At 36.4% G+C, this 24,871-nt stretch overlaps 1 protein-coding gene across 3 annotated transcripts in view; it reads right to left on the minus strand.

Moving 5' to 3' along the window:
* The window catches only part of WNT7B (Wnt family member 7B), a 246,008-nt gene that overhangs the window by 82,805 nt on the left and 138,332 nt on the right, over window positions 1-24,871 (minus strand). For all 3 annotated transcript variants that reach the window (XM_053719011.1, XM_053719009.1, XM_053719010.1), the window contains one exon: window positions 5,138-5,364. In XM_053719011.1, the coding sequence (XP_053574986.1) occupies window positions 5,138-5,234 (97 nt within the window). In that variant the 5' untranslated portion in view covers window positions 5,235-5,364. The remainder of the gene's footprint in view (window positions 1-5,137; window positions 5,365-24,871) is intronic.

The raw sequence follows: 24,871 nt of genomic DNA on the forward strand, positions 1-24,871 counted from the left end.
AGCTCACAAGAGCTGCTGGTGCAATGCCGCACCCTGCTGACTCGCGGCCAATCAGCCGCCAGCAGGGAGGTGTCAATCAACGCGAACGTACTCGATCGGGTTAAATTGTGGCGATTCCTGTCCGCCTGCTCAGAGCTGGCGGACACGATTATGGAGCAGCTGTCTTCATTCGGAGCTTGATAGATGGGCCTCCTCATTTCATTTAAAGGGACACAAAACCCAAACATTTTCTTTAATTAGTCAAATACAACATACAATTTAAAAAAAGACTTTCCAATGTACTTCTATTAGCACATTTTCTTTGTTTTTTTTCTTATCCTTTGTTGAAAAGCATGAATGTAAGTTCAGCAGTGTGCACGTGTCTGCAGCACTATATGGCAGCAGTTTGCAACAATGTTATACATTAGCAAGAGCACTAGACGGCAGCAGTTTTATAACAATGTTATACATTAGCAAGAGCACTAGATGGCAGCAGTTTTATAACAATGTTATACATTAGCAAGAGCACTAGATGGCAGCAGTTTTATAACAATGTTATAAATTAGCAAGAGCACTAGATGGCAGCAGTTTTATAACAATGTTATACATTAGCAAGAGCACTAGACGGCAGCAGTTTTATAACAATGTTATACATTAGCAAGAGCACTAGACGGCAGCAGTTTTATAACAATGTTATACATTAGCAAGAGCACTAGATGGCAGCAGTTTTATAACAATGTTATACATTAGCAAGAGCACTAGACGGCAGCAGTTTTATAACAATGTTATACATTAGCAAGAGCACTAGACGGCAGCAGTTTTATAACAATGTTATACATTAGCAAGAGCACTAGATGGCAGCAGTTTTATAACAATGTTATACATTAGCAAGAGCACTAGATGGCAGCAGTTTTATAACAATGTTATACATTAGCAAGAGCATTAGATGGCAGCAGTTTTATAACAATGTTATACATTAGCAAGAGCACTAGATGGCAGCAGTTTTATAACAATGTTATACATTAGCAAGAGCACTAGATGGCAGCAGTTTTATAACAATGTTATACATTAGCAAGAGCACTAGATGGCAGCAGTTTTATAACAATGTTATACATTAGCAAGAGCACTAGACGGCAGCAGTTTTAGAACAATGTTATACATTAGCAAGAGCACTAGATGGCAGCAGTTTTATAACAATGTTATACAATAGCAAGAGCACTAGATGGCAGCACTATTTCCTGTTATGTAGCGATCCATGCATGTGCACTCTACCTAGAACAAAGCAAATTTGATAAAAGAAGTAAATTGGAGACTTTTTAAAAATTGTATTCTCTATCTGAATCATGAAATAAAAATGTTGGCTTTCTTGTCCCTTTAAGGCACAGTAAACACCTTGAAACGTAAATATAAAATTTAAGTGAAATAAAACAAATTTTCAATACTTTATTTATTTTGTCCCTTTTCATATGATTAAGTTCTGTTGTACATTTTCTAATTCTCAGAGCTGGACATGCACCTTGCTGGCTTCTCATAGCTACATATCTGTCCATAATTGGCTATAACAGATAACATCTGCAAACCAATTCACATTGTACTAACTTAATGACTGTAGCTAGCCTTGTTGTCTGCAGAATCTAACCCAGATTGGCTCCACCAAATAAGGCAGATGGTAGGTGGGGTTTGGCTATCGATAACTAATTGCAGTAAAAATAATGTTAATTTGTTTTAAAAAAAACCCATTAAGACTTGGCTGATCTGTTATTCTATAGCTACACAACAGAAATGTCTTGTAATGTCACAGTGTTTACTGACTCTTTAAAGGGACAGTGTACTGAAAAAGATAGCTAATCCCTTTATTACTCATTCCCTAGTTTTACATAACCAACACAGTTATATTAATATACTTTTTACTGCTGTGATTACCTTGTGTCTAAACTTCTGCTGACTGCAGCCTTATCTCAGTACTTTTTACAAACTTGCATTTTAGCCAATTAGTGCTTGTTCCTGCATAATTCAGTGGGATTGAGCACAATGTTATCTGAATGGCACACATGAACTAATAATGTCTGGCTGTGAAAAGCTAATAAAATGCACTGAGATAAGTGCCTGCCAGCAGGGGTTTAGAAACAAGCAAACTTAGAGGTTATAAACTATATTAATATAATAATGTTCATTATGCAAAGCTGGGGAATAGGTAGTAAGAGCATTATCTATATTGTTAAACAATAAAAAAAAAATCACATAGACTGTACCTATAAATCCCCATCTCCTGCGCCCCCAGCTCAACCCATAGACCCTTGCTACAAGATATTTCCAGCACAATAATTCCTATTACCCAAATGACCCCACCAACCCCTAAGGGCCTCTCCATTAACAAAAGACCAGGGCCGGATTGGGCTGCCGGGATACCGGGAAAAATCCCGGTGGGCCGGCAGAGGCTGGACTGGGGCAGCTGCAGAAGTGTGTGGAGAGCAGCAAATTTGTGACTCACTTGTGAGGGAGCGCAGCAAGCTGCCGCTCGGCTAGTTCCATAGCCGCATCGCTGCATACATCACTGCCCATCACCTCCTTACAAATCTGCCCATATCCCTCCTTACAGAACCGCCCACCCAGTAAACCTACTGAGGGCATTCCAACATATTCAGTATCCCCCATTAGAATCTGTATCCCTGTCTCTCGCCGCACTTGCTTTCAGCCCCTCCCCTTTCTCACACAGATGCAGAGATGTCGGAAGACTCAGAAATGTCTGGTCTTGGAGAAGTCTTGCCCAGTAAAGCAGTGACTTAGTCAGACTGTTAAGTGAATTACAAAACCAACACACAGGAACACACGGTGAGTGATCCGCAAGGAGCAATAAGTAATAGAAATGGTTGACAATATCAAGGTATTGACTACTATACGGTCATTAACATAGAAATGGGTGAAAGAAAATCAATATCCACTACAATTTAACCAGCTTAGAGCCCATAGCAGGATTTTTTTTTTCCAGTCAGATAAGTTTTGGAATAATGCACAGCAATTAAATGCCTTTTGTTAGTAACATCTGGCTGATGTTTGTTCCTTACTGCTACTACCCATTAGGACTGGAATTGTGCAAGGGATTTATTTGTTAAATTGTGTTTTTCACTCAAAACCATAATTCACACAACATGTGTGAAACCTACCAGCCTTTCTAAAATAGAGTTTATTTTTTATCACGCCCCCTTAGTATCTTGTAAAGTTTATAAATGTAAGTAGAATGTTAATACAACAGATTACCTATGTCCTGAACACCTAAAAAGATGTAGATGTGTGTTGAAACATTAACTGCTTTGCAATGTATCAACAAGGTTCAATAAAAATCTGGCTTCATGGGGAACGTTCACATTATTTTGTCAACATGTATGAGATCGTTAGTAGGAAAGATTAAGACTTTCCTAAACTCTTATCCCTAGATTCATCACTGAATGAAGATTCAGTAAAAAACTGAATCTGTTGGAATGACCTCAGTGGGATTACTGGGTGGGTGGATCTGTAAAGAGGGATATGGGCGGATCTGTAAGGAGGTGATGGGCAGTGATGTAAACAGCGATGCGGCTACGGAAATAGCCAAGCGGCAGGGGAGGCAGCCACGGGAAGACCAAATAAGAGCATAGTGGTCTGGGATGGAGGGGGGTGGGGCTGGGTCAGAGGGGGTGGGGCTGGGCAAGAGGGGCGGGGCTGGTCTAAACAACTTTCCAGGACCGGTCTGATTTCCCAGTCCGGCCCCGCAACAGATCCCAATTTCTCCCTACTATTCTATATGCATTTGAACTAATCCTGATTGGTTAGTGTTCAATAATTCTAATATTGAAGTTCTCTTCAAAGAGATGAATGCAGTGACAAAGGATGCAGTTAGTATTAAAGTATTGCAGTTTAAGGAGCCAATTATAAAAAATGAAGGCAACAATTTCATCACAGGTTAATGTTGTCAGATACTTTTAAACAGAAACATATCTTATCAATGTATAAATACAAAGAATAAAATATCATACAATTATTAGAAAGTCAAATCTTCATGTTTTACAAGAGTGCGTGACCGGTTAACCATGCGGGTCATGAACTCAACTTAAAATATCTCTACTGACATTTTATGTGAAAAAAGCTTTATATAAACATTCACAGGGATAAATTCCATTGACAAATGCATCATAGGTGCTTTTAGAGATAAATAAGTGTTCTTTACATAACCTAAGGAATAAAATGTCAGCACTATCCAAAACTCTAAATTTGCAAGGGCATTAATACAATGTCTTTTATGAGCTTTTGAGCAGAATAAATCTCTAGGGGCTATTTTCTTAGTCTTCTTTTTAGTACATAAATATAGACATTGTTATTTTTACATTTCTTTGTGTCTCTGAAGCTTATGTAAAGGATTACAAAAAACTGGAAATTTCTGTAATTATCATCCAGCTTCTAGCCTAGTACCTGCTGGGTTTAGGAAACATCCAAAATAACTTTTAGACACCTGTAATATGTTCCCCCTAGTTTGTTATTTTAATGCTGCACAACAGAGTTATGCAAATTTAATGAATATTGCATTTACAAGTAAAATGGTTCAGCTAAGGTCTTTATATGAATGGTGGATCATCAAGAAAAGTTTTCCGTAGAATCATCTATTATACCATCTTGTTATATAGTTAAATGACCTACCTATTCTTCACTAGAAATATGCCTAAATGTCATCTTATTAGCATTAAACCTTTACGAGATTCAAGGTCCTACATCAATGGACTATTTTACATTTTAAGTCAACTACAGGTAAAAATAGTTCTGTATTGACTAGGTAAAATCTTTCATTGTTTCTAATTAGGCAGCTGTCTAAGGATTCTTCTATTCAGAAAGTTGTTTTGACTATTGCAACCTAATACACATTTTTGCACATGAAATCTAATGTCAATTAAACTACTCTGCAGCAAATCAGAGCCCAGTTTGGAATTTATCGTCTTCCTAAGCAGAAATATGTTTGTGTAGAATACAAAAGCTAATGGTACTGTACATGGGCAAAAACATTAGATGAGAATGAATAGGACTCATTAAATGTTGTCTACTAAAACTGCTGAAATTGGTGTTTAATTATAGGAACAAAAAAGCGTCAGTTTCTCAAGCATGACAACTGTTTGAACAAGGAATTGCTTACCTACTCGAAGTTCTTGTCCAAAGACTGTCCGTTCTCCAAGTGCTGAACAGTTCCACCTTCCGTACCGGAACTGATACTGGCATTCATTGATCCCCATCTGTGCCCCTTCTCCAATAACTATGATGGCATCAGGGCGGCTCTGGCAGATGGCTCTTTGCCGAGGCGCCAAGCCTGGAATTTTGTTGCAGATTATATTTGCTCCCAAAGCTACCACGGATGACAAAGCTCTAGAAGAAACCAAAATGAGCTATCAGAAGTGCAAAAGTAAATATTTAAAAAGCTAATGCAAAGCAACACAGTAAATGTAATACCTAAGCATCATTAACACATGAATCATAACATTTAAAGCATTTTACAGACATTATTTATTCTATTAGGTGCTGTCACAAGGGGCATCACTATACTCCAGAAGACCTTGGGCTATAGCCCAAAACAAAATTCAATAGTCCCTCAGCAGATTCCATCCTCCTTGACTCATTAAATTAGTTATTCCAATAATACAAGCTTAGTTATACTGTATCTGTGTCTCTAATGCCATATAGTGAGAGTGGCTATACACACAATTTCACAATAAGGGGCATATTTATCAAGGTCTGGCGGACCTGATCCGACGCTGCGGATCAGGTCCGCCAGACCTCGCTGAATACGGCGAGCAATATGCTAGCCGTATTCAGCATTGCACCAGCAACTCACAAGAGCTGCTGGTGCAACGCCGCCCCCTGCAGACTCGCGGCCAATGATAACTCGATCGGGTTGTATTGTGGCGATGTCTGTCCGCCTGCTCAGAGCAGGTGGACAGGTTATGGAGCAGCGGTCTTTGTGACCGCTGCTTCATAACTGCTTTTTCTGGCGAGCCTGAACAAGGGGCATCAAGTTCCATTCAGAGCTTGATACATATGCCCCAAATACTCAAAGTCCCACAAACATACACAGAATGCAACAATACGCTACAAGGTGGTGGCGCCCAGTATAAAAACCAACTGAATTCTGTAATGAGTTAAAATAAGAGAATGGCTTTAACCCCTTCACAACTGGGAATGTTAGTGAAAAGCTTAAAGGGACAGTCTAGTCCAAAAAAAAACTTTCATGATTCAGATAGGGCATGTAATTTTAAACAATTTTCCAATTTACTTTTATCACCAATTTTTCTTTGTTCTCTTGGTATTCTTAGTTGAAAGCTTAACTTAGGAGGTTCATATGCTAATTTCTTAGACCTTGAAGGCCGCCTCTTAAGAATGCATTTTAACAGGTTTTTCACCACTAGAGGGTGTTAGTTCATGTTTTTCATATAGATAACACTGTACTCGTGCACGTGAAGTTACCTGGGAGCCATCACTGATTGGCTAAACTGCAAGTCTGTCAAAAGAACAAATAAAGGGGCAGTCTGCAGAGGCTTAGATACAAGATAATCACAGAGGTAAAAAATATATAAATATAACTGTGTTGGTTATGCAAAACTAGGGAATGGGTAATAAAGGGATCTATCTATCTTTTAAAACAATAACAATTCTGGTGTAGACTGTCCCTTTAACCAAAGTACCAGAGAATTTTTAGCATTAGCATCACTCCATATTTATACAAGTAGAGCCTTTTTTATTTTCCTTTTAAAAATGTATATTTTTATCAGTAGACAAACCAAGGTATTGATCTAGGCCCATTTTGGGTATATTTCATGCCACCGTTTTATTGCCAAATGCTACCATATTTAAAAATTGCTAACTTTTTCACAAACTTTGAGTTTCTCAGTGAAATTATTTACATACCGCTTTTGCAGTCATAACACAAATGGTTGTAAAAGCTTTTCTGAGATCAGCTTTGTTTAGAAATAGCTGCTGCAGAATCTTGGCACTCTTCAAACTGATAATAATAATGCATGGTTTTGCCATTGCTTTTTGGTAATTAGAAGGCCGCTAATTGCTGCTGCGCACCACACTTCTACTATTCCCAGCAGTGAAGGAGTAAATCAGGTAGCTTGTAAATTTTAGCTTCAGTGTAGAGATTATCCTCCCACCTGATACCTCCCACCCCTGATGATCCCTACCTGATCCCTCCTAAACAGCTCTTTTTCCTCCCTCCCCCCTCCCCCCACTGGTCACCATGATCTTAGGTACTGGCAGGTACCTCCTCAACCCTTCCAGCTCCCTGATCCCTCTCTGACAGCTCTATAACTCTCCCCCATCCCAATGGTCTCCATCATCATAGGTAATGGAAGTAGCCTGTGTATAATAATTTTCAACATTTGTATTATTATTTATTAATAAAATAAAATTCTGTAGTCTAGTGACCCCCCATGTGATTGTTAATAGGGCCTTCCTCCTGTTTCTGTAGCGGCCCAATCCTCCCCTTCCTTCACCAAACATTTTTTTCTGTAGCATAGGGAAATTGCACACACTTGAACCTCCCCGAGTATTTATTGTTATTTTTTATTAATACTTATTGTTGATGCAGAAATTAATTTTTCAGTAGGAATCACCTACTTCCCCCGTCACATGTTTTATGAAGAGCTGGAGTAAGAGGAGCTGGCAGCTACAACAAACTCGCTGTAACCAGGATTAGCTCTCAGATTGTTTTTGTTGCAAGTAAAGAACAAGGATTACCTGAAAATGTCACCAATTAGTATAATCAATAGTAGGACCAGGTCTCTAAAGCCGCAGGAGCAGCAGAGCAACTTTATCTCCCTAGAGACCTGGTCCTACTATTGATTATACTAATTGGTGACATTTTCAGGTAATCCTTGTTCTTTACTTGCTACAAAAACAATCTGAGACGTATAAAGGTATTTAGCTAAAGCTTTAATCAGTACAATTATGTTGACCTCACTATGAAGCATTATTGTATTATTTTAGGACAGCAGGTCACATCAGTGGTTGACAAAATTATACAACATGTATGTGTCAGCCAGACTATAGAGGAGTCAGTCATACATTTTATTATTATTGTTATTATTATTATTATTAATAATAATAATAACCAGGTAGAGTCAGGGAAGAGCTGTCCAGGGGCACAATTAGCCATTTTTTCCTGGTTCTCGGTTTCATCTGTTTCCTTGTGCCGAACTATCTGGAGCTGTAGAATGGTTCAAAAAGTTTTAAGCCAGAGGTAAGAGCAGAAGTCCTGTAGCTCCTCTGTTTTTATAAACTCCCTTCATTTTATAGTCTTGTGAAGTTTTACAACTTGTTGAGTGTGTGTGTGAGGGGGGCAGGGAAGCTGTGAATAGAGTCATGTGTGTTTCCTGGGTGTAATCAGGGTGGATACAGACAAAGCTATTCTATGGGCTGAACTAAGTGCTTCATGGGTGGGTTGGGGAGTTTTAGGGCATGACTACATAATTTAGAAGTGGGGGAAAATGTATCTTCCATCTTAGCCTGAGCACAAAGGGGGGGGGGGTCAACCAAAAAAACCTGACAGTGTGTACAGGTCACAATCAAATTTGGGGAACACAATGCAGTATTTTACCTTGCAATTGTTTCCAGGTCATGCAGTCTAACCACACTGCAATATAATTACGTTGCCCTAATACTACTATCACATTGGGATATAATCATGCCATGCCAATAAAAGCGCCACATTAAATAACCATCACCAGTACACCCATTGAAGGCTTAGCAGTGTCACTCACTTAGGGTTGCCATGTTCATTAACATACATTTGCAAAAATAGTTATACAGCATAACTCAAAAACTAAAGCTGCTAGGACTCATTTTAAATGCTTATTTGTTTATAATTAGTATTTATCACACTCAGAAGTTTCACTTTGACAGAGGCTTTGTTTAATTTTTTATTCATTATTTTCTACATTGATATTGAACCTTAAAAATACTGGCCATGTCGGCAACCCTACATCTACTAGGCCACAAATCATCCCCCATTCGCACACAGGCTGTGATTGAACCGGCTAATATAGTTTACAATATTCTCTTCATATTGCATGTTGTTTTAGCATAAAGAGATATGAAACTCAAAATGTTTCTTTCATGATTCAGATAGAGAATACAATTTTAAACAACTTTCTAATTTACTTTACTTTCTAATTTACTTTTTCTAAATTAGCAATTTTGATTTGCTCTTTTGGTATCTTTTGTTGGAAAGCAGGGGTATATGCTTTGGAGCCTGTCTTCAAAAAATAATCCAGTTACAGCAAACACATGAAAGAACCTAATTCTAAGGCACTAGCAGGGCCGGCTCAACCATGAGACCAAGTGGGTCCAATGGACCCAGGCAGCACTTGGCAAGGGGCAGCACGTCAGTGACTGAGTTAGTCACTGTCAGACTCAGACCACTTCTGTTTCTTTGTAGGGGAAGTCACAGGGTCCCAGCAGCATAACCTCCATTTGGTCCCTGACAGGTTCTGTGTATTTGTGCATGAGGAGTCCTCATGCACAAATACACAGAACCTGTCAGGGACCAAATTCAAAGTGAGAACAGGTTTGAAAACCAGTGTCCTAAGGTTGATAAATAAAACTTAACTTAACTTTTAACCAAAAAGGTTAAAAGGTTAAAACATAAGTAGAAATCCCAACATTGGGGAACAGCCATTAATTAAGCTATGTGCAGAGGATGGGAGTCACATTATCTTACTCTAATCATCCTAAAACAAACAGATTACTGCACAAGCTTCCAACTGGGGAGACTTTCCCTACCACAATCACTAGTATGATTTTGTGAGACCCAGAAGCGGGCAAATTAGATGGCATTATCACTATGGGCTTTCCACTATGGGTACAAAGTGCAGTAATACACAACAGTTAGAGTTGCTGGAAAAAAATAACGGTCAATCTCTTTAACATAAATTTGCATAAATAATTTTACAGCATAAATCAGGAACTAAAGCTACTAGGATTGATTTTAAATGATCATTTGTTTATAATTAAATTTCAACACACTTAGAAGTTTGACCATGGTAACATTTTTATTTCTATATTTAATCTTTATTTTCAACTTTGACCTGAACCTTAAAAATACCGGTCATGTAGCTAAAATACCAATTGGGTGGAAACCCTAAAAATAGTACTATATACCAATATATGCCTCTAATCTCGCCCATGTTACCAGCCCACCTGATATCACACAGCTCTGGCTGACGCCTGACGTGCGTTTCACCAATTAGAGCTTTCTGAGACGAGGTACAAAATGTAAATATATAAATAAAGTTTATGGGTAAATTGGATCAATAGTGGTATTGTTAATATTAGGTTAGATTATAAGTGCTGCGTTATTTAGCGGTTTCACTTGAGCGTAAACTTTGCTAGAAAAAAGGTTTTTGCGTGTGTATTATAAGTTGAAAGTAAAAAGTTTGTGTGTGAGCAAAACCTGGAGTTTGCTAACCACAGGACTTCAAATATGGTGATATTGTTAACTTATTCTCCCTCAATGGAAAGCGCAGAAGAAAAAACTAATACTTATCGCTTGTGCGCAAACACAACAGGGGTTATAAATATTTCCCATTCCAATATTCTTCACATACAGAAAATGAATTTTTATTGTAAATATATATTTCTATATATCTCTGTATATACCTATTCTTATTTATCTATTTCTATACAAAAATAGGTATAGATATCTATTTGACTTTAATATTATCATATATATATATATATAGAAATATATATTTTAAATGCAAATTACATTTTTGTTTCTATATGAAGAACATAGGAATATAAAATATGCGTAACACGCTTCCTGTTTAGTGCTTTAGATCTAACGCAGTGTCGGATTACCACACACAAAGAATTATTTATCTTAAAAGGACATGATTCAGATAGGGTATGCAATTTTAAATAACTTTTTAAAGATCTAATTCTTATATTATCAAATTGACTTAGTTATTTTGGTATCCTGTGTTAAAAATCCCATAGGTAGCGTCCATGCGTCTGGAACATAATATGTCCGTAGTTTTGCAAGAATAATATTAGCAATGTTGTACACTCGCAAAAGCACTAGCTGCTGCCCATGTATAGCAGAGTAGCAAGTACCCCTGTAGGCATTCATTTGATTTCTATGTACCCCAACTGTAGCACAGATATTATTTATCTTTTACATGAGCAAAAATAGAAATAATGTGCATCACTTGATTTCACAAGCTTTTATCAGATATGTTAACCCCTTAATGACAACTGACGTACCAGTTACGTCATGCATTAACAAGCAGTTAATGACAATGGACGTACCTGGTACGTCAGTTGTCAAACAGAGTGCTGGAAGCGATCACAAATGCTTCCAGCAGCTCTGAGGGTATTGCAGTGATGCCTCGATATGGAAGCATCCTGCAATACCACTTTACAAGCCTCCGATGCAGAGAGAGCCACTCTGTGGCCCTCTCTGCACCGGTAGCGATAGTGCCAGTGTCCGCCGGGTGCACGATGCGCGCGTGCATGTGCGCGTGCACGTGCACCCATTAGCCACACTGACACCAATGAATGAGTGCAGAAAGGGGAAAAAAAAGGGAATTTTTTTTAAAAAAAATATATAAAAGGATCTGGGAGGGGGTGGGGGTATTGTGGGGGGCTGCTACACTACAGAAATAGTTTTTTAAGTAAAAAATAAAATAAAAATACATTTTGGGGGGTTTTTGGGGCCAAACTGGGTACTGGCAGACAGCTGCCAGTACCCAAGATGGCGGTAATTAGGTAGGGGAGAGGGTTAGAGAGCTGGAGGGGGGATCAGGGAGGTTGGGGCTAAGGCAGGGGTCCATCACAGCTAAAATACTTTATTTAAAAAAAAAAAAAACCTCTTTTATTTAGTACTGGCAGACTTTCTGCCAGTACTTAAGATGGCGGGAACAATTGTGGGGTGGGGGAGGGAGGAGAGCTGTTTGGGAGGGATCAGGGGGTGGGATGTGTCAGGTAGGAGGCTGATCTCTAAAATTAACCCTGCAAGCTCCCTACAAGCTACCTAATTTAACCCCTTCACTGCTGGGCATAATTAACGTGTGGTGCGCAGCAGCATTTAGCGGCCTTCTAATTACCAAAAAGCAACCCCAAAGCCATATAAGTCTGCTATTTCTGAAAAAAGGGGATCCCAGAGAAGCATTTACAACCATTTGTGCCATAATTGCAGAAGCTGTTTGTAAATAATTTCAGTGGGAAACCTAAAGTTTGTGACAAATTTTGTGAAAAAGTGAACTTTTTTTTTTTTTGATCGCATTTGGCGGTGAAATGGTGGCATGAAATATACCAAAATTGGCCTAGATCAATACTTTGGGTTGTCTTCTAAAAAAAAAAATATATACATGTCAAGGGATATTCAGGTATTCCTGACAGATATCAGGGTTCCAATGTAACTAGCGCTAATTTTGAAAAAAAGTGGTTTGGAAATAGCGAAGTGCTACTTGTATTTATTGCCCCATAAATTGCAAAAAAAGCAAAGAACATGTAAACATTGGGTATTTCTAAACTCAGGACAAAATTTAGAAGCTATTTAGCATGGGTGTTTTTGGTGATTGTAGATGTGTAACAGATTTTGGGGGTCAAAGTTAGAAAAAGTGTGTTTTTTTCCATTGTTTCCTCATATTTTATTATTTTTTTTTAGTAAATTATAAGACATGATGAAAATAATGGTATTTTTAGAAAGTCCATTTAATGACGAGAAAAACGGTATATAATATGTGTGGGTACAGTAAATGAGTAAGAGGAAAATTACAGCTAAACACAAACACTGCAGAAATGTAAAAATAGCCATTGTCATTAAGGGTAAGAAAATTGAAAAATGGTCCGGTCATTAAGGGGTTAATGAAGTAATTATATAGTAATCTGATATTTGTTTTATGTTTTCCGGAACGTAATATTTGTCAATATTACTACAGAAAATAATAAATACGTAAAACAGATATATAGTCCATTGATATTAATATTTAGATTTTGTAGCTTCTCACATTAAAACAGAGGAAAATAAACTATTTTCTGAATAATGAGGAAAGTAATATTTATGGTACCATCTTTCTATTTTTAATAACCATTTCATACACAGTTTATTTGTCATTACTTCAGTATGATTCACATTACCTATTTCACAGTGGCACATTTATCTGCCACTTGTCTCTGTGACACTTGGTCACAGTACTAAACTTTCTCTGTTCATATTAGTAAAGCTCAACTCCAACCCTAATACGTCACTAACAAGTTAGATCTAAGCCCATCTAAGGTTTTACTAATTTAAGATGAATCAGTGATTGAGCAGCGGTCCCACCTAGGCAGGGAAATACCCACACTCTGCCCAGTTAGAGGTGCTTAAAGTTAGAAATGAGAAACACAGCTTTCTTTGATAAATTTACAAAAGCTATATCAGGAAGAAAAAAAAAATGAATGAAGACCAATCCCTAGAGTATCCCTTGCCAGTGCCGCAAGGGTCCCAGGGGTATACGTACCACAGGTTGAGAAACTAGGCTGAATCAAAGAAGAAAAATCTGGGTTTCATGTTATTTTAACTTTAAAAAAATGTCTTCCATTAAACGGATATTTAAAATCATAGCACGTGTCACAGCTTTGCATTGCAAAATAAATATTTTACAATCTTTTTACACTGTAGGAGGTTTTCAAAATAAAGAGCAACTCTTGAAAAGCCTGATGGAATCCATCTTCTTGGCCTTGTTTGTCAATTAGGGAGAGATGGAAATGCGCCTGTGTTTTGGGCTTACCACTCACTGGGCTAGATTACAAGCTGCGCGGGTAAAGTTAGTGTGGGTCGCGATAAGCAATATCCAGACAACACTAATTTGTGTGCGTATTACAAGTTGAAAACAGGTATGCTCGACGCGTTACAGTGACTAAAGTGTAAGGGGTAAAAAGAGTTACACAAAACACAATATAAGTAGAGTAAAAGAATGTGTAACACTCATAAATATATCTGATTAAAATTCTTAATATAAATATTTAAAAAAAAAACATTTTTTAAGGGTTAAAAGGTATATGGTATATGACAAGGTGTTTGTATATAGATGTGTTTTTTTGTGTTTATATATGTTAAGTTGTAGTATAAGTTATCTTATCTTTTCTTTAACCAGATATATAATAAAATACAACAAAGGCAATGTAAACTCTAGATACAAAATATGACTGGTATATATATTGCTATTCTCATTCCGCAATTTTGGTTGTGATAAAGTGATAACTTTTCCCATTCAGAAGCAGCAACTAGCCTCTATATCAGCATAGCTAGCCAAAGATAATTAAAAATAAAAATGCTGTTAAAGAAGTACTTATTAAAATAGGCAAGCAGTTCCTGACTAGGGATGGCGAATGTTTCTTAAAATTCAAAATTTAAAACAAATTTTGATACATTCGTTCGTTCAAATTGAATTTAGAAAATTTATATAACATTCTAACATTCTATTTTCGAATTTTTCTTTTTGAATTTTTCAATAAAATTCGAAAATATTAGTTAGAATAATAGAATGTTTAGCTATGTATTCCTTCAATTTCAAAATGTAATATTCTAATTCGAAATAGTATTTCTAGTCTACAACTGTGTTTAATAAATGTAATATTCGAATTCGAATGCTGCATTCAAATTCAAATGTCACATTCAAATTCGAAATAGTATTTCTAGTCTAATACTGTGTTTTTTAAATGTAATATTCGAATTTGAATGTGACATTCAAATTCGAATGTGACATTTAAATTTGTAATAGTATTTCTAGTTTACAACTGTGTTTAATAAATGTAATATTCAAATTGGAATGCTACATTCAAATTCGAATGTAACATTCAAATTCGAAATAGTATATCTAGTCTAATACTGTGTTTTAGAAATGTAATATTCGAATTCGAATGTTGCATTAAAATTCGAATGTGACATTCAAATTCGAAATAGCATTTCTAGTCTAATACTGTGTTTTAGAAATGTAATATTCGAATTCGAATGTGACATTCAAATTCAAATTCGAAATAGTATTTCTAATCTAATACTGTGTTTTATAAACGTAATATTCAAATTTGAATGTGACATTCAAATTCAAAATAATAGTATTTCTAGTCTAATACTGTGTTTTATAAATGTAATATTCGAATTCGAATGTGACATTCAAAATCGAATGTAACATTCAAATTCGAAATAGTATTTCTAGTCTACAATTGTGTTTTATAAATGTAATATTCGAATTTGAATGTGGCATTCAAAAACTGTAAATAACATTCGATAATAGAATTTTTAAGAATATTCATTCTTATCAACATTCTATTATGATATCGAATTTCTACATCAACTTTCGTTCTAACATTCGAATTCGAATATAAACACATTCGCCCATCCCTATTCCTGACGTTATTGGCACATATGTTTTTTTATTGATGTTGATTGGACATGTATAAATTGTTGCCGCTATGGTGATAGATCAGAGGTCTATGAGTATGGCTCAGTTGAGCTGAAACGCGTTAGACCTGGTCTATTGCCAACTCGTTTTACTGCTTTGGAATTCTCTATGCTGTTTTTAATTGAAGGAATAAAAGATTATTTTATCGGACTCACGGTTGCTTTCCATTGCTTCTTTCCTGAGTTTATATATGTATATACATACATATATATAATTATTATTATTATTATTGGTTATTTGTAGAGCGCCAACAGATTCCGCAGCGCTAACACATATGAAAACATATATACACATGTATATACACATATACAGTATATAAACTTTAAAGCCCTTTCCACTCAAACATGAAAATCAAGCATGAACATTAATATGTATTCAATTTAAAGGGACAGTCAAGTAAAAAATAAACTTTAATGATTCAAATAAGGCATGTCATTTTAAACAACTGTTCAATTTACTTTTATCGCCAAATTTGCTTTGTTCTCTTGGTATTCGTAGTTGAAAGCTAAACCTAGGATGTTCATATGCTAGTTTCTTAGACCTTGAAGGCTGCCTCTAATATGAATGCATTTTGACATTTTTTCACCACTAGAGGGATTTAGTTCATGTGTTTCATATAGATAACATTGAGCTTATCCATGTGAAGTTACCTAGGAGTCAGCACTGATTGGCTAAAATGCAAGTCTGTCAAAAGAACTGAAATACTGGGGCAGTTAAGTACAAGGTAATTACAGAGGTAAAAAGTGTATTTCTATAACTGTGTTGGTTATGCAAAACTGGGGAATGGGTAATTAAGGGATTATCTATCTTTTTTAAAAAACAAAATTTCTGGTGTTGACTGTCCCTTTAAATAATTTTAATTTTTATTATGTTTTACTGTGTTTTAATGTAAATAATTTTCATTCCAAATCTCTTCACATAGAAGAAAACCTTCTTTGTATTTTAATATATATATATTGTATATAACTATATCTGCAAATAAAATAAAAACATAAAATATATATATATATATATATATATATATATATAAATATATATACAAATACAATTTCTATTTTGTGTTAATAAATAAATATATATATATATATATATATATATATATATATATATCCTCCATGTGTATCTGAACTCACAATAGGGTCATCAACCAGGGTGCCAAGTCGATAGTATTTACAGTCTGTTTCGTTAAAGGACTGCACTCACGGGATTTAGATACAGAATTTTAAATATTTATTGTGGTAACGTTTCATGGCTCGCAGACCCCTTCCTGTCTGGTCTGAGGAAGGGGTCTGCGAGCCCTGAAATGTTACCACAATAAATATTTAAAATGCTATATCTAAATCCATTGAGTGCAGTCCTTTAATGAAACAGACTATATATATATATATATATATATATATATAAATAAATAAATAAAAAGAAAATGTTCTTCTATGTGAAGAACATTGGAATGTGAATATTCATAAATACTTTTGGGTTTAGCGCTGTAGGTCTAACGAGGTGTCGGGCTAGCACTCGAGCGAAAAGTATTACGGCTAGATTACGAGTTTGGCGTTAGAGGCTATGCGGTGCTAACGAGCAGTTTATGCTCACCGCTCACTTACAGACAGCGCTGGTATTAACCGCAAAAAAGTGATCGTAGAGCAAAATTTTGCTCCACATCTCACCTCAATACCAGCGCTGCTTACGTTAGCGGTGAGCTGGCTAAATGTGCCCGTGCACGATTTCCCCATAGGAATCAATGGGGGAGAGCCGGCTGAAAAAAAACCTAACACCTGCAAAAAAGCAGCGTTTAGCTCCTAACGCAGCCCCATTGATTCCTATGGGGAAAATACATTTGTGTCTACACCTAACACCCTAACATGAACCCCGAGTCTAAACACCCCTAATCTTACACTTATTAACCCCTAATCTGACGCCCCCGACATCGCTGACACCTACATTATACTTATTAACCCCTAATCTGCCACTCCGGACACCGCCACCACCTACATTATACTTATGAACCCCTAATCTGCTGCCCCCCAACATCGCCGACACCTACATTATATTTATTAACCCCTAATCTGCCGCCCCCAATGTCGCCGCAACCTACCTACACTTCTTAACCCCTAATCTGCTGCCTCCAACATTGCCGCCACTATATTAAAGTGAAGGTAAACTTTGGTGAATGAAAGCCCGTTTTTCCTCCTGGAAATCCTCTCTTCAGATGTCAGCAATGACTAATCCGGCTTCCTCCAATCACGGCTTTCCCCCCAGGGTGGTTATTGCCTGAGGCCATGCTGTGATTGGAGGAAGCCAGATTAGTCATTGCCGACGTGTTAAGAGAGGATTTCCAGGAGGGGGAAGCTGCTCTGGCTGTGAAAAAAACAAAGGTAAGCTTTTAATCAAAACGGCTGATTTGTAAACTTTGATGAATGCAAGTGCCCCTGTTTTTAATAGTAATTTTATAAAACGGACTTTCATTCACCAAAGTTTACCTTCACTTTAAAGTTATTAACCCCTAAATCTAAGTCTAACCCTAACAACCCCTAACTTAAATATAATTTAAATAAATCTAAATAAAATGACTATTATTACCTAAATAATTCCTATTTAAAACTGAATACTTACCTATAAAATAAACCCTAAGATAGCTACAATATAACTAATAGTTACATTGTAGCTATCTTAGGATTTATTTTTATTTTACAGGCAACTTTGTATTTATTTTAACTAGGTAGAATAGTTATTAAATAGTTATTAACTATTTAATAACTACCTAGCTAAAATAAATACAAATTTACCTGTAAAATAAAACCTAACCTAAATTACAATAACCCCTAACACTACACTATAATTAAATTAATTCCCTAAATTAAATACAATTAAATACAAATAAATAAAATTATCTAGTGCCAAAAAACTCCACTAATTTACAGAAAATAATAAACAAATTACAAGATTTTTAAACTAATTACACCTAATCTAATCCCCCTAACAAAATAAAAAAGCCCCCCAAAATAAAAAAGCCCTACCCTACACTAAATTACAAATAGCCCTTAAAAGGGCCTCTTGCGGGGCATTGCCCCAAAGTAATCAGCTCTTTTACCTGTAAAAAAAGTACAAATCCCCCCCAACATTAAAACTCACCACCCACACAACCAACCCTACTCTAAAACCCACCCAATAACCCCTTAAAAAACCTAACACTAACCCCTTGAAGATCACCTTACCGGGAGAAGTCTTCACCCAACCGGGCCGAAGTCCTCAACGAAGCCGGGAGAGGTCTTCATCCATGCCGGGCGAAGTGGTCCTCCAAATTCTATCAGCCAATCGGAATTAAGATAGAAAAAATCCTATTGGCTGATGCAATCAGCCAATAGGATTGAGCTGGCATTCTATTGGCTGATTGGAACAGCCAATAGAATGCCAGCTCAATCCTATTGGCTGATTGGATCAGCCAATAGGATTGAAGTTCAATCCTATTGGCTGATTGCATCAGCCAATAGAATTTTTTCTACCTTAATTCCGATTGGCTGATAGAATTCTATCAACCAATCGGAACTGAAGGGACGCCATCTTGGATGACGTCACTTAAATGAACCATCATTTAGTAAGAAGACTTCGATGGAAGAGGATGCTCCACGCCAGATGTCTTGAAGATGGACCCGCTCCGCGCCGGATGGATGAAGATAGAAGATGCTCTTGAAGGGGTTAGTGTTATTTTCTGTAATTTAGTGTTTGTTTTTTTGTACTTTAGATAATTTTATTTATTTGTATTTAATTGTATTTAATTTAGGGAATTAATTTAATTATAGTGTAGTGTTAGGTGTAATTGGAACTTAGGTTAGGTTTTATTTTACAGGTATATTTGTCTTTATTTTAACTAGGTAGTTATTAAATAGTTAATAACTATTTAATAACTATTCTACCTAGTTAAAATAAATACAAAGTTGCCTGTAAAATAAAAAATAAACCCTAAGCTAGCTACAATGTAACTATTAGTTATATTGTAGCTAGCTTAGGGTTTATTTTATAGGTAAGTATTTAGTTTTAAATAGGAATTATTTAGGTTACAATAATAGTAATTTTATTTAGATTTATTTAAATTATATTTAAGTTAGGGGGTGTTAGGGTTAGATTTAGATTTAGGGGTTAATAACTTTAATATAGTGGCAGTGACGTTGTGGGGGGCAGATTAGGGGTTAATACATGTAGGTAGGTGTCGGCAATGTTAGGGACAGCAGATTAGGAGTTAATAATATTTAACTAGTGTTTGCAATGCGGGAGTGCGGCGATTTAGGGGTTAATATATTTATTATAGTGGCGGCGATGTCCGGTTCGGCAGATTAGGGGTTAAAATTATTATTTTAGTGTTTGCGATGTGGGAGGGCCACGGTTTAGGGGTTAATAGTTAGTTTATGGGTGTTAAGAGTTTTATGCTACAGCGTTGTAGTGTAAAACTCTTAACTACTGACTTTTAAATGCGGTACCAGTCTTGACAGGAGAGGGTGTACTGCTCACGTTTTGTCAGACTCGTAATACTGACGCTATGCAAGTCCCATTGAAAATATAGGATACGCAATTGATGTAAGTGGATTTGCGGTATTTCCAAGTCTGGCCAAAAAAGTGAGCGTTACACCTGTACCTGCAAGACTCGTAATACCAGCGGGCGTTTAAAAGCAGTGTTAGGACCGGCCAACGCTGCTTTTTAAGCCTAACGCCAAACTCGTAATCTAGTCGTTAGTTTTTTCCATTGAAGTCAATGGGGAGAAGTTAACGTGATTGCGGTATCTGAAGTCCTGCAGTAGCACGCATCGAGTTTTACTTGTGCACTAACTTTTTACTTTCAACTTGTAATACGCACACAGCGATAAAATAATCTGGACCACTGTGTACAATGTTTCAGGCTTATAAAACTCTTGCAATACATAAGCATGATGGAGACATTCCAGCCTCTTTTCAGTAGCATTTTATAGATAAAGCAGGTAAAATAAGTCACACATTAATATTGTAATTTATTTTCCTTAATGAAACTTTTATGGGGAGATTAAAGGGACAGTCTACACCAGAATTGTTATTAAAAAGATAGAAAATCCCTTTATTACCCATTCCCCAGTTTTGCACAACCACAACTGTTATATAAATATACTTTTTACCTCTGTGATTACCTTGTATCTAAACCTCTAAAGACTGCCCCCTTATCTCAGTTATTTTGACAGACTTGTATTTTAGCCAATCAGTGCCCTCTCATAAGTAACTCCACTGGTGTGAGTACATTGTTATCTATATGGCAAACATGAACTAACGCCCTCTAGCTGTGAAAAACTTTCAAATGCTTTGAGATAAGGGGTGGCCTTTAAGGGCTTAGAAATTAGCATAAGAACCTAGGTTTAGCTTTCAACAAAGAATACCAAGAGAACAAAGCAAATTGATGATAAAAGTGAATTTAAAGTTGTTTAAAATTGCATGCCCTATCTGAATCATGAAAGTTTAATTTTGAATAGACTGTCCCTTTAAATATTGATATGAATGTCCCTTTTTTTAAAAAAAAAAAAGTTAATTGAACTTTTTATTAATCTTCTTATCTCTCAGAAATGCTTTTTGTGTTTTACTTTAGGTTTAAGATTTAGCATAGACCCCTTGAAATTAAAGTAACATTCTTTAATGTTATCTATATGCCACACATGAATTAGCAGTGTCTAGTGAAAAGCTAATGCAAGAGGCGGCATGAGGTTTAAACGTTATAAAGTATTAATATAACAATGTTTGTTGTGCAAAGCTGGGGAATGGGTATTAAAGGTGTTATCTTTTTTTAAAAAAAAACAATAACAATTTTGGTGTAGACTGTCGCTTTAATAAATTAATACATATCCATTTATTTGCATACAGGTTCATGGGCGCCCCTATGTACAGATCAAAGTTACATAACTATACTGAAAGGTCCTTACTTATATGAGGATAACCCCTTCTTTTTACTATAGAGTTTAAGGGGGGAAAACACACACACGATCTTATTTATTAAAATGTTAATTAAAAAAAACACATTTTAACACACTTTTTGTTGCAGATTTCTTATACAACATGATACATAAATAAAATAATAGTATTGTTTGAATCTGCTGAGTCTCCAAAAATAAATAAATATATTATCTGTGGTTTTCTCACTGAAAAATTATCTACAGTGGGGCAGCATCTGAAAACCACAAAACAGCTCAACACAGGGGTGAAAAGTGAAAGGGTTAATAGTATAATGCTTTAACTAATTAGAGCATGTTAATATTAGACTAGAATATCCTTTTAAGTCATACTTTTACCCCTATCTCCAAGCACAAGGGCGAGGAATGACTTGTAATAACCTAAAGCACTTCAGCAGACACTCCCTCACCTTTCTTTGCTCAAGAGATAAAGATTCTCTGTAGCTGATCTGTCTCACAAGCCTTTCTAGTATATGACAGCCATTCCTGCTCAGAAGGTAATATCCTGTCTGGTACTGAAGAAACAAAATAACTCAAAATAGTCATATAGAACATCTTGTAACAATAGTGGGGGGGGGGGGGGGGGGGGCATAACAGGCCTAATCCGCTTCTCTTTTCTAGCCATTTGCAGATGGCGGCTGTTACACAAATTATAGGGAATTACAGCCAGGGTCAAAAGTGAGTGCTACTTACAAAACAGCTGGTATATGACACCATTTATTCAGTGGCGATGACCTGTGAGATTACATACTGTAACTTGTCTCTACCTTGTTTAGATGCAGTCTTTATAAATATTATTGCACATAATGCGTAAAGGGACATTAAACACTTTGAGATGGTAATATAAAATGATAAATTGTATATATAAAAAACTCTGCAATATTCTTTCATTATTTATTTTGTGCCCTTTACCTGTAATTCCTTTCTGAAATTGTGATCTTTTCATTGCTGTTAGGAATGGAGAGCAGAACACTGTTATATTTCACACAGCCATTGGCTGCACACGCTAGTAACATATGTATAACTGACCCTATTTGACCACAGCAGAGAAGGTAACCTAAGTTACAACATGGCAGCTCCCATTGTTTTATAGACACTAAAACTTTACACTTATTTTGTCAATATTTAAACAGCTAATGAAACTTAAAAAATACATCTATATGTTATTCTCAGACTAATCTTTTCTTTGAATGCATCATTCTATCTAGCATTTATATAGTGTTTAATGTCCCTTTAAACCATTAGCATTAGCCTAGACACCAAATCATTAGATTACAAGTGCAGCGCAACTGTGAATACTCGTCTCGTGCGCTCAGTCAAGCACAATTAATAACACTCCATCGGGTTTTAGCAAGTTAATTTTCTAGGGATTTAAAGAGACATTCTAAAGTAAAAACAAAATGTATCTAATTTTTGCATTACTGACCTTCGATAACTAGTTCTTTAACACTTGCAAAGCGGTTAGACGCATAAGTAAAGTCTAACTCATGAGCCGCAAGCTTTGTGGTTGTCAAGCATGGTCGCATTGGTGCTGGGTTTAAACACATAGGGCTAAATTACGAGTGGAGCACTATTTAACGCTCCTGCTCAAGCGTTAACTGTGCTAGAAGCAAGCTTTTTGTGCGCGTCAGCTGCGTTAGTATTATGAGTTTAAAGTACACTGTTTTCACTCTCGCACTAACCAAACAAGTGCATAAAGCCGAAGTTAAAATTTTGTGTGCGCATTTACGTATTCCCCCATGGAAGTCAATGGAGCAGAAAAAGTGTGTGTGTGGGGAGGGAGACTAACACCGTACTTGCACGCAAATCCGATTGCATATTCTCATGTGCGCTAACCCAACATGAAAAAAATGAATATTTCACATTCCAATGTTCTTCACATAGAGGAATACGTTCTATTTATTCATAAATACATGTTTCTAAATATATCTAATGGTATGTCAGTACAATATATATCTATAGCTATACAGTACTGTGCAAAAGTCTTAGGCCACCATTAGACTTGTTGTTTTAGCAAAGTTTTAATGACCCTCCATATTAATATCTTGGTCTTTTTATTAAGATACAAACAGAAAATACAGGAAAATATGTACACAAAATATAAAAAAACCACAATTTCCAGAACAAAATGGCTTCTTCAGGCAAAAGTCAATATTTTGTGTGACCTCCCTTGGCACTAAGCACATCTTGAACTCTTTTGGGGAGACTGTCCGGAAGTTTTCGGAAGTAATCTTCTGGTATATTATACCAGGCGTCTTTCAGCACTTCCCAGAGTTCTTCTTTAGATTTAGGTTGTCTTTTATTTCTTTCTCTGTCCAGGTGGTCCCATACTGACTCTATAATATTCAGGTCTGGACTCTGTGGCGCTGCAGAATCTGTTGGCGCTCTACAAATACCTGATAATAATAATGTGGAGGCCAGTCCATAAATGTCAGTGTTTTATCAGCTGTTTTTCTCTCCCAATATGATTTCACTGCATTAGCAGTGTGCTTGGGAACATTATGCTGCAAAATAAAACCATTCCCAATCAGGCGCTTTCCAGAAGGAATGGTCTGATTAATTAAAATCTTTCTGTACTTTTCAGCATTCATGATCCCATCAATTCGGATAATATCGCCAACACCAGTGGCAGAAATGCAGCCCCAAACCCGGACAGACCCTCCACCATGTTTCACTGAAGGCCGCAAGCACTCATTCTCCCATCTCTCTCCAACTCTTCTTCTCACATATTGTCGATGATTGAACCCAAAAAATTCAAACTTGGATTTGTCATTCCATAATACTCTTTTCCACTGATCTTCATTCTAATCTTTGTGAGCTTTAGCTTATCTTAGCCTTTTCACCCTGTTCCCCTTCTGAAAAATTGGTTTCTTGGCTGCTACGATTCCACTAAGACCATTCCTGATCAAGCTTCTTCAGACTGTAGAAGGGTAAACTTGGCATCCGGATGAAGCTTCCAGATGCTGAGCCAGGTCCTTGCTGGACTTCTTCTGGTCCCTTAAAGAAGAAACTCTAAGAAACGTCTCATCAGATTTTAAAAGTTTTCTTGGCATTCTAGTCCTTTTTTTTTGTCCTTGACTTCTCCTGATTCTTCAGATTTCTTTATAACAGCTTGAATACCACATCTGGAGTATCCAGTTTGTTTGCTGATTTCCCTTTGAGAGTGACCTTGCTAATGCAAAAGTATGATTTTATGTCTGTCAAATTCTGTGATCTTTAGCATTTTGAATGGAATGATGTGATTGAATGTTGGTCTTATTAGCAAGCTTAATTAAACTCATACCACATGTGTATGTAATGCTCAAGCATGTCTTACACAAACCTGGTGTAATAGACCTTTTTCACAGCAGTCATTTTGACATGAAATAGTAGGACAAAACAGGTGTTTGTTCCTGCTATTGCTCAAGTGTAAGGGGAAGTCACACTAAATATTTGCCACTGTTTTTTAATACTGGATACAAATATCCT

This window comes from Bombina bombina, chromosome 6, assembly GCF_027579735.1.
Source record: "Bombina bombina isolate aBomBom1 chromosome 6, aBomBom1.pri, whole genome shotgun sequence".
Taxonomy (NCBI): Eukaryota; Metazoa; Chordata; class Amphibia; order Anura; family Bombinatoridae; genus Bombina; species Bombina bombina.